This window comes from Hipposideros armiger, unplaced genomic scaffold, assembly GCF_001890085.2.
Source record: "Hipposideros armiger isolate ML-2016 unplaced genomic scaffold, ASM189008v1 scaffold_252, whole genome shotgun sequence".
Lineage (NCBI taxonomy): Eukaryota > Metazoa > Chordata > Mammalia > Chiroptera > Hipposideridae > Hipposideros > Hipposideros armiger.
Window position 1 is genome coordinate 965908 of NW_017731602.1, and position 11757 is coordinate 977664.

At 30.9% G+C, this 11757-nt stretch overlaps 1 protein-coding gene across 6 annotated transcripts in view; it reads left to right on the forward strand.

Annotated features, from left to right (window-relative positions):
• Positions 1-11757, forward strand: part of ARB2A (ARB2 cotranscriptional regulator A) — a 450108-nt gene that overhangs the window by 128401 nt on the left and 309950 nt on the right. For all 6 annotated transcript variants that reach the window (XM_019655916.1, XM_019655919.1, XM_019655914.1 and 3 more), the window contains 2 exons: positions 3032-3097; positions 8147-8338. In XM_019655916.1, coding sequence (XP_019511461.1) covers positions 3032-3097; positions 8147-8338 — 258 coding nt within the window. The remainder of the gene's footprint in view (positions 1-3031; positions 3098-8146; positions 8339-11757) is intronic.

Genomic DNA, 11757 nt, shown 5'->3' on the forward strand with positions numbered 1-11757 from the left:
AGCCTTGTCTTGTTCCTGATCTTAAAGGGAATGGTTTCAGCTTTTCCCCATTGAGTATGATGTTAGCTGTGGGTTTATCATATATGGCCTTTATTACGTTGAGATATGATCCTCCTATTCCCACTTTGCTAAGAGTTTTTATCATAAATGTGGATCTTTATTTTAAATGATTCTAAGCTTCAAGGTAATAATTTTGTGTAAATTTAATTTGCATAGGATTTAATAAACAATGCTTAAGGTTATATATGTGTTAGTGAATATTTTTGAGAAGCATTTAATATTTTTAAATTTATTAAACTATGGTACATCCACACAATGGAATATTATGACTAGTAAAATAGAATTAAAAAGGTCTGTGTTACTGAGAAGGTAGATCATCAGTATAAATTTTTAGATGATAAAGTAACACTTTATTTAATCTGCTGTAAGAGAAGATAATAAGAATACAGTGTGCAACACAGCATGTATAGTATACTGGTTTGTTTGTTTTTTTAAGAACAAGAGGGAAATAATACATTTCTGTTTGCTTATATTGGCACTAAGAAACACTGGAAGGATGCATATGAAACTAAATAGTAAGATTACCAATAGGGGACAGAGTGAGGGGGCACTCATGGAGGAGTACAGGGGTGGGAGTGAGACTTCTCAGTGTGTATTGTTTTATATTATTATTATGTTTAATTTAAAGCTTGTGAATTTATTTTCAACAAAAATTAATTTTTAAAATATTGTTTTTAAAATGTATTAACTCATAGTTTTTATAAATTGAAATGTCACAGGTTTCGCAAACACTGCCAATTATTTTCATTCATTCATTGTTCATGTAATGTGCATCTACCGTGCGGTTCATGCTCCAGTAAAGTAGGATATGTTCAGTGGGCAAATGAGAATGTGAGGGAATCATGATGGAATGCTAAGTGTCATAAGAAAGGCAGAGTCATTGGTAGGATCAGTGAAAACTTCAGCTAGGAGGTAGCATTTAAATTGACTTTTGAGCAATTGGAGAAAAATGGGGGAAGGTAAGAGCATTTTAGGTGGGGTATGAACATAGGAACAAACACGGCAAACTATAGGACTTGCTCCAGTGAATCTTTGGTTTGACAAGCAGTCATGGAAGAAAATTATCCCCAAGTACAGATGTGGTCTTTTTTAACATTTCAAAAAATTAAAATGTTTTAGTGAAAGGAAAGGTTGTTACCGTACCTTGTTTGTCATCTGCCACATTTCCATTGAAATATTTGTGGAAATAGATGCAGTGTCAAAAATCAGTTTTTGTTTTGACATAATTTCACACATAAAAGCTGTAATTACAAGGAACCACCTATATTATATATTACTTATATAATTTTTTTTTCTAAACCATTCAAGAGTAGAGTTGGAAACATTATTCCCTTTTGCCACTAATACATTGTTATCTATTTCCTAACATTCTCTTCATAACTATAGTATAGTTACTAGAATCAGGAAATTATATATTGATTCAGTATTATCAATCTATAAGCTATGTTTAAATTCTGCTAATTGTCACATAATGTACTTAATAGCTGATATTCCTCAAGTCGAGGATTAAATTCAGGTTTTCACATTGCATTTAGTTGTCATGTTTCTTTATTCTCCTTTCATCTGGAACCATTCCTTAAGCCTTTCTTTATCTTTCTTAATATTAGCACTTTTGGAGGAGTACAGGACATTTGATGAAAGACCCCTAATTTGAGTTTGTCTTATGTATTCTCATAATTAGATTGCATTTTTGACAAAAGTATCTTAGATGTGGCTTTTGTCCTCAATGCATGATATCAAGAGTACATGATTTTGGTTTGCTCCAATATTGGTGATATCTTCCAGGTCATACCATAAAGTTACTATTATTTTTCTCCTTGTAATTTATCAGTAATTTGGGGGAAGATACTTGAACTGTTATTTATGACACTACCACCTATTAATTTTATCATTTGTTGATGATTTCTAACTCCTTCATTTCTTCTATATGCATTAGTTGGCATTCCATTATAAGAAAGAGCTTTCTTTCCTTTTTTTACTTTATTTATATCATTATGAACTCATGGATTCTTATTCTATTCAATGGATGATGTAATCCATTGAAGTCATTCTTTTGATGCCTCAACTATCCCAGATTTGGCTAGATTGATTCTTATCAAGCCGGTTTTGTGTCCTTTTAATATTTATTCATCACTCTTTCAATATTTTCTTATTTTTCGGTGCAAAAACAATTTTTTAGATTTCTTTGTACTTTCTGTGCTCCAGGCTGTGAGTCAGCTTTTTCTCCTAGGATCTTTGGATCTCCTTCCATCTTCAAAACCCACATTGGCCAATGGACGCCTTCTCACTTTGCATCTTTCTGGGACACTGTTCTTCCATAATCTTCACTTTTAAGGATTATATGGTTGATTGGGCTCAGTCAGATATTCCAGGATAATCTCCCCATCTTTGGTTCTTAACAGTAATCATAGTTGCAGAGTTTCTTTTACCATGTAATGTGACATTTTAACGGATTCTGGGAGTTAGGATGTGGACATCTTTGGGTAGCCATGTTTCTGCCTACCACAAACAGTACTACTGACTGGTGCCTGGCTTTGCTGGATCAGTTTTCTCTTTCTGTGTAGAATAACTCTGACCATTTCCTCCTTGATCCAGTGAATAAAAAACAAACAAAAACGTGTTGGGATTCAGAGCCACGATAGTACTATATTAGATATAATATCTATAGGGAAATTATAGGGGAAAGAGATTCTAAAAATACTGAAAAAAGAAAATATGTTTACAGAGTATTGCTTTGAAAAATAGAAATTCCTTGTTTATATTAACTGCTCTTGATCCTTAGTATTAAGGCCCATAATTATTCACAGCAACAGGAAGTAAACCATTGCAAGTAACCAGTAAAGAGTCCATTAATTTTGTATAACAACATTCTAAGATAGAGAGATACTCAGAGCAATAAATTATAATAATTTATGTGAATTTTGATAATGGACAACATTGTATCTTACTTTGTTATTTCTTTCCTATTTAGATCATCACGAAGTATGTATATGAACTCCTGGAAAAGGACTGTAATTTGAAAAAAATCTCTATTCCAGTAAGTCCAATTTGAAAAAATGTTTGTACTTCTGAATAAAATAGCTTTCAATTAAGAAAAAATCTTTTGTTTTAGGTTAACTGTGGTAAGTTTAAATGTTAAGGTCCTAGTGTTTTGATACTGATAAAGATAGTATTAAATGCCTGTCAGTATACCTAACCTCATTGTGCACAATAATTCTCAAAAAGTAATGCTCTTCAGTATAAAGGAAAGACTGATTTCTAGTCTTTTTAAAAAAATTATAACAATGAAAAAGACTACCCTTTTCTCATCCCTTTATTTCATTGACATAATTAATTTTTATTTATTTATTTGAAGTGAAGTAAACCAGTGTACTTTCTGTTGCATTAGACATTCACCATCTCTTTAATTATTTCATTTTTTTATTATATGTTTTATTTTTATGCTATTTCCTCTCAACATTCCCAAATTTATTCCTTGTGCTTCGTGTTTTATAACACTGCCTCCCTCCCATTTTGGCAGAACATTTTTTTGAAATTTTGCAGATCAACATTTGAGTGAAAAAGTTTGAAATTTGTCTTCAGGTTCAAATTCTCAAAAGAAGATTTTTGTTTTTAATGTGAAATATGAACTATTAAGCTTTCAAATGGAGAAGTAATCTTATGTGTGAAGCGATGATAGGACTAGATTAGATGATTTTTGCTCTCCCTGACGACTTTTGGATTTTATGGTGTAGGTGAATCTAGAAGACTTAATAAAAGTAATTCATTTACGGCACAAAGCTGTGCATATAGGTTTTGTTTATTTCATGAAATTTTGCATGAGATTTTTAAGTTCTTTGGATAATATTATTCTAAGAATAGTAGGGTTTGAGGATTTTATTATACTGACTGTCCTTACAAATTAATTCCATAGTTCAATTTTTTAACAAGAAATCTATTTTATATTTAATTTTCTGTAGATAACCTCAAGTACAGATCACATTATTAATTATTTATTCATATATTCATTCATTCAACAGATATATTTATTTAAAGGTGCCAAGTACTATTCCAAGTGCTTATGAAGTACTGGTGAATAAAACATTATTCTATGTAATAGCTAGGCCAACCCTTGTTTATTTGGAAACTTTTCCTTCCTTTAGAAATACATGAAAACCAAGATTTTGGTATCTTTTGGGGGGTCAATACTAGTCCTTTTGGGATTCAAACTTTTTGTTTTAGTTTTCACTCTAGATCTAGTGTGTTATTGTATTAAAACTATGTATTGAATTTGGTCTTCTAAATGTCAATGTAGAATTTTGTCACTGTCGAGCCTTCATTTTTTTAAATTTTATTTCTTTCAAAGTATTGAAGAATGATATTTAAAGAGCCCTAGGTTAATTAATTGTTACAACACAATTAATATTGAGTTTCATAACTCTATAATACTTGTAGTTTCATGGAACCTTTAAACTCACTTCAACCCCCTAGATTTACAGAACAAATCACAAGATAATTGGCCATATAGATCATGTTATATGATTAAGTTTCATTAATTTCTTTTATAGAAAGCCTGAGATTCGGTTTAGACAGACTTTGTTTTTTTGACCTATTTTCCTCTCAATAAATTTAGACTATAAAGCTAATAAGCATAGAGAGAGCTTTACATTATATGAGACCTATAATAAGTGTCCTGTGCGTTTTTGGTTAGTAAAAATTCCCTGGTTTTATAAACTGAAAACAAACAAAATTTCTTTTGTTTTAGGAAATTAATCTCTCCTTAAATTATCATCACATATTATATGTATTAATAGTTGTGAAAATTTTCTTCCATAGCTTATAGTTTTCTCCCAAGTTCTCTTAAATCCCAGGTAGACAGTAGCAGTGACTGTTTTTTGTTTTGTTTTGTTTTTGGGTACAGTTCTTTTTTACTAAAGGAATACCACCTAATTTTTTTCTACTGATGATGAGCTAAGTTTTAGTTTCATAGTTGAACTATTTAATAAGGAAAGAAAAACTTGCTTTGTTTCTTTTCTAAATGACAGCACTTTATGGAGCCCATGATTTAATAGTGAAGGTCATAATCATGTCTCTTGTTTACTCCCACTTCACATATGTGGGTACAAAATATTCTCAATTGTAGTATCTCACACTTATATAGAATACTGCATACATGGATTAACTTAATAACTTGGCTACAAATTTACATTCAGTTTATTCAGTCATTTTTAAATGGACATTACAATTAGTGGGGTTCATGAGCATTTCCAAATAAGTTGTTAACTGCTAAAAATTGTTTGGTGCACTTTCACTGACCAGTTGGTCTTTGAAGTTGATTTATCAATAAAGTGGGGTGGTACATTGGAATGACCTTTATCTGTATGCATTCCTTAATGAAAGCTCTGCTTAATGAATTACTATTATTTGAAGATAAATGGCCTTGGAACAGCCATTTCCATCTTAATTAAGTTAATGAAGAAAATTATTCAGATAGATATTTTACTATTGAAAATTAGCACTAACTTTATACAGAGTAAATTATAGTTACCAACTGCAGAGTCAGAGTTCTGTGTTAAATTGAGATGAATATTAGCCAATAAACAGCTCAAATATTGTTCTTAGTCCGTAGTCATTAATATCATTACATTGTTCAGTTTTGTTTTTTTCCTTGACTTTTCTAATGTTCTCATACTTTTAATGTCAACTTTTTTGGATGTTCAAGTAAAACTTCATTTATTCATGGCTACCTTAATTTGTAGCCCCTTAAAAGTTTTTGAACATTGTAATGTAAAAATCACAATTTTATCTTTGGAAAATACATACTCTTCTAGTTTTAAAGTGATTACTGTGAAATTTAAAGTACCAGCATTCTATTGCTTAAAAAAATTGACTGAGTTCTTTGGTAATAGGGGACTTGGTCAAATAGAAAAGAAAAACAAAAAACAGTGATCTGCCAGTGCTGGAAAGTCTAGAGCTACAGGGTTTTTCATTAAGATAAACATGTCCATTTCCATAGCCATTCTAGGATTCATTAATGCCTTACTGACTTTAAGAGGTACTTTTATTTGTGCGTGTTTAAATGTACTCTTTGGTAAATGAATGATGAGAAACCTCTGTGGCCCTTTTTTTATTACATACTGACAGCTTTCTTTTCAATGTTTTCTTTTTTTTAATCACTATTTTCTTTTTCTTTTCTTTAAAGCCACTTTAACAGAATGATTCCTCTGTTTTCATATAATATTCTTAGCTAAAAGGAAATTACCTACATTTGGTTTTCCCATTTCTCATCCACCTCTTCTGTGACTTCAGTGGTACCCACTGTCATCATCATAATCTGTTCACTCTGGGTTTCTTATGAACTTGAAGCTAATGTGATTGTGTTACACTTCACACCTCTGTTCCTTCATACTTAATTACTAATAATAAAGATATAATTACAGCATTTTAATTCTTAGCATTGTGCAGCTCTTTTAAAATTCTTTATAATCATATATTAGTTTAATATTCAATCTATGCTTTCTGAACCAGGCAAGTACTATAACCATTTATAGGGTGCATTATTTAGTTAAATGCCTTTTATCTAAAGGAAGTCACTGGTGATGCTTCATGAGATTCTTATTCCAAAAGTTCATTCATTCCTTTATGTACTGAGTGCCTGTAATGTGTCAGCCTCTCTTTTAGGCATTGGGAATGTAGGTAGATACAAACAGAAAAGTATGTGCCTTCCTAAACTGACATTCCAGTGGAGGAAACAGATGGTTAATAAACAGATATACAAACAAATATATAAAGTAATGCATATAATATATTCGATTATGGCATGTGTTATCAAGGAAAATAAAACAGAGCAAGGGACTAGGGAATTCTTGGGGAGGTATTTAAATGAGGAGGTCAGGAACGGCTTCACGGAGAAGGTGGTGTTTTTCTTCAGCCCTGTGACCATGCTCTTCTTGCTGAAGTAATTGCCCTTATGCTCTGTTTATACAAATGGCTAAGTATCTATTACTGACATCAATCTGATTGTTTTAGAAGTAGAGGAATTTTATTTTTTTTTCTTTTCCCAGGAATTGTGACTGGGAACATTTAGAATTCAGGGTATATTTTTGATATCTAGAGTTTTTGTCTGTTTCTTATTTTGATAACTGTATAAATATGTACTGTTGATGAAGTGAAGAACCATTGCATACACAGCGTGTAGACTCACACTTTCTATTTGAGGATGTCTTCATTACCAGCCATCAAGACTTTAGCTTCTGTCTCTGACCTGGCTGCACAAAGGCTTCCATTCCTAGTTATTTGCCACTGCAGATGCGAAATACCACTCAGTGTGTGCCATGGCATACATAATAAAAGGTTGGGGAGTTATCCCTTCCTAAAGGTCTTTTGAGTCTTTCAAATCTAAATCATACATCATCTAGCTTAAACTTAAATATTAAGTGCAATCAAAATGAATAAAAATATTTACTTTTCAACCTATAGATAACTAGTACATAAAATAAGGTTATCAGAGTATATAAACAATACTCCTTCACAAAATAATTTTTATGTAATCCTGTGTTCATACTCTGAATGAAATTTCAAAGCCCATTTACATAGAACGGTGTGTTTTTGAATTTTTAAATAGTTCCCTCTCCCACATTTTAAAAGTTTAGTAGTATTCCTGGACAATATATGATTTTCCAATAGGTGTATCCTTCAATTTCTTCATCTATAAATGAGTATAATAATAGTACCTTCTTAATGGGATTGTGATTGAGATAATGTTTTTAAAGCATTTCTCATAGTATCTAGACAATAGGAAGTACTCAAAACATTAGTTATTCTTATATATAGTGATACTGTCATACTAAATATACAACAATAATGTAGGGAGTCATATATTTCTAATATTATTTTTTATATTTTTGTATTTAAATTACTATGATATCTTTTTTGCTCCTCTATCTTGCATATAATTGTTAATCTCTTATGACTATTTTAATTTTATTTTAAAGTGTTTTTTTTACTTCTATAATTCTGTAATAGCCATTTTATAATTTATAGTAACCATTTGTTTTCTAATTTATATTTATGCCTGATCAGAAAACATTTATTTTTTTAATTACAGGTAGATGCCACTGAGAGTGAACCAAAGAGTTTTATCTTTATGAGTGAGGATGCTTTGACAAATCCACAGAAACTGATGGTTTTAATTCATGGTAGTGGTGTTGTCAGGGCAGGCCAGTGGGCTAGAAGGCTTATTATAAATGAAGATCTGGACAGTGGCACACAGATACCATTTATTAAGAGAGCTATGGATGTAAGTACAATTTCCTTTAAATTTTTTTGGCATTTTTATAGCTCTGTTTTATTATGGGTGATAAATTACTTTAAGATGTGTCTTCATAAGTATATCCTAAACATAATCTTATCTTTAAATTTTTATTATTTATTTGTAATGAAATACTATTCTGCATTATTTTGCAATTACAATGAAAAACAAACATCTTGTGTACAAAAATTTAGATAATGTCTTTGAAATGAATATTTTCAGTTCTAAAACTTCTTTGCTTATTGTTACATGAAGTATCACAAACTATCATGCACTTATCAATATTACTGAAATGCTTTTGAAAAAAAATACGATTCTTTTGTAAATCGTTTTCTACCTAATTTAGTGAAGTTAGAAACTAAAGGAAATCTGCTACTTTAAATTAATCTCTTATTCTTTAAAAAAAAGATTGGAAAAATACAATACTTTTTGTCATTTCTTTAAAAAAACCCTTTAAAGGCACAAATAAAATGCTTTAAGCATAAAAAATGTATGTACAAAATGGTAAATTGCAATATTTACTGAATTACTTTATTCTTATTTGAATTCAAACAATTTAGAAGTTGGTATTTTAAAATTGTGTTCCAGATACTTTTTCCTTAATAGTGGAATTGTTTATTCTGACCTAGCGTTTTACATCTATCTGTTTGGCTATTTTTGTTTTACTGTCTTATTCTTAAGGTCTATAGCAAATGACCAAATTTTGCAAAGTACAGGGTTTCTTTCACATATGAGTACAGTTTTTCTTCAAAAAAAAGTAATGTGTGGTATCTTGTATAATACAAGACTGTAAAGTTAGTCAGAAATATATGTATGCATGATTTATAAGAGCTACATTATTAAATTTTTGTAATTAAAATTGAAAAAGGAATTCTTTAATACACTGATAATTACAAAGGTGAAAGATAATATGTTCCCTACTCTGTTAACTCTGAAATGTTAATGCAGTTGACCCTTGAACAATGACCCCCACATAGTTGAAAATCTGCACATAACTATTTACTCCCCCCAAAATTAACTACTAATAGTCTGTTGACCAGAACCTTATCTATAACATAGTCAATTAACACTTATTTTGTATACATATGTTTTATATATTGTATTCTTACAATAAAGTAAGCTAGAGAAAAGAAAATGTTATTAAGAAAATCTTGAGAAAGAGAAAATACTTTATAGTAATGTACGTATTTATTGAAAAAAAAAATCCATGAATAAGTGGGACTCATGCAGTTCAAACGCATGTTGTTCAAGGGTCAACTGTGTTATGGCCAGCCCAACTCCTAAATTTATTTGTTAATAGATTTTAAGGCCCTTAAAATACTGCAAGTAGAATTTCTTAGGTTAATTGTGTAATTTTTTGTCTTCATGGATGTGTAAAGAACACAAAAGCATTACTTTTGAATGTTGCAAACTTCAACAATGTGTTTTTTAGTAGAATTTAACTAAAATAAATTGTGGTTTAAATTGAATTAACTCACATAAAATTTTGTATTATTTAAACTGTTTCATATTTCAGGATATGAATAGTGAATGAACTTTCTGACACAGTTTGGTTAGAACAGATTCTGTCGATGTATTTTAAGATTAAATGTGAAATGTGATCACAATTTAGTGAACATTTTTGAGTATAATTTAGTAAAGACAATCAGATATTTGTATACTTTTGGGTGCTTAGTGAAATATTTTATGTAATTATATTATCCCTGCTCCTAGATCAACTATAAACCTTTCCCATTCTAGAATATTTTATTATTGTGTAAGATTTTTTGAGGTTAAAGAGTATATGGGAAGCCATACAAACATCTTTGAACTGATTATCTGTGAATATCCCGAACAGGACGGAGGAAGTTTGTCAGTAACATTATTACAGAGTAGTCAGTCATCTTTCTTGTAAGTAGTAATAGTGTTTTGGGGAAAACATTTTACTGCCTTGACCTTTGTTCTGCTTTTCTCAATCATAGCAATTCATGATTCCTTGAAAAAAAAAAGACCAAGTAGCTGATTTCTAAATACCTTAGTATTTACTGTATTTAGTATTTACTATGTTGTGTATTTTGAAATTTTTAGTTTATATACTTTATCCTCTTTATTTTATAATAACTGAGTATGAACTTTATTGTGGTGATTTTCTGCATGGTGAAAATTTAGAAATGGATGCCTGCTTTTAGTCCAGATAAAGTGATGTTATTACTTTGGTTTTACCTTTTCATAGCGTTTCTCTGGTGGTCCTTCAAGGGCTGCTCTGTGTTTGTGTTGCGGGGAGGCGGAGGGACAGTTGTGGGAAGGACCATATTTCAGAAAGCAGGCAGAGGAAGCCTAATGGGAAAAAAGAAGCTGTCTCATCTTTACTTTTCAATCAGATAAGCTCTACTTGTTTTCATTTTTGGACATTTTTCAAAAATCTTATTTAAAGGTTTGCGTAGTTTACAAAACAGACACTACTCTGTTTTTCCTGGTTTGTCAGTTTTCATATCACAACTGAAGTAAATTCTGAAATTTTTCAGGTCATACAATGTCATCTCTACCCAGTGTTGTTAATATTATTTTTTGCAGATTTTTAATATGAGTAAAAGTCCTAAAGTTGGATTCATATCATTGTAAGGTTAAAACTTTTTTTTTCTACAGTAGAACCCTGCCTCTAAGTGGATGGTTTTGTTAATATAGATATAGATACATTGTAGATATAGATAATTTTTAAATCTGTGCAGCCACTTAGGTTGAAGTTGGGGTGAGTATTGGAACCACCTCCACAACTCCCCCTGGGATTTCTCCCTGAACCCCGGGGCTCCATAGATCACAATTTGAAAATTGCAGACCTTCCAATCTTTGTATTTTCATTACTTCAGAACTTTATTATAAAAAATGTTTGAAGATTTCATGTTGGAGAAGTAATATATATCAGATAAATTTCCACAGTTCTTCTGAGGTTGCATAGCTAATATTTTTAGTGTTTAACAGTTCATTGCATAATATATTACTTGGAGTAAGAAGCAGTATATATCATATAGCTAAGTACTAATTATTCAGTGTCTGATTGTACAGTTTGCAAGTTGCTCATACTTGTTTCTTCTTTGATCTTTTCTCATATGCATATTGTTAGGCATTTCATTTGGTCTCTAAAAAAGGTGCAAGGAAAGTGGGTGATATTTACATTAAGTCATTTAATTACTAATTGCAGGGGTGGAAGAAGGGTGCACAATTTAAGGAGACACTCATTCTTAAGGTTTCAGGGGTATGCAGTATATATAGGGCCCTGATAGTGAGTGCCTTCTTAAATGTGTACCCTAAACACCTCACTGATCTCTCCCTGTCTGCTTTGACTGATTGAGATGTACTGTCAAAAAGTTTTATGATGGCCGGCCGAGTGGCGCATTGGTTAAGAGCTGGCTTGGGATGCCAGAGGGCCC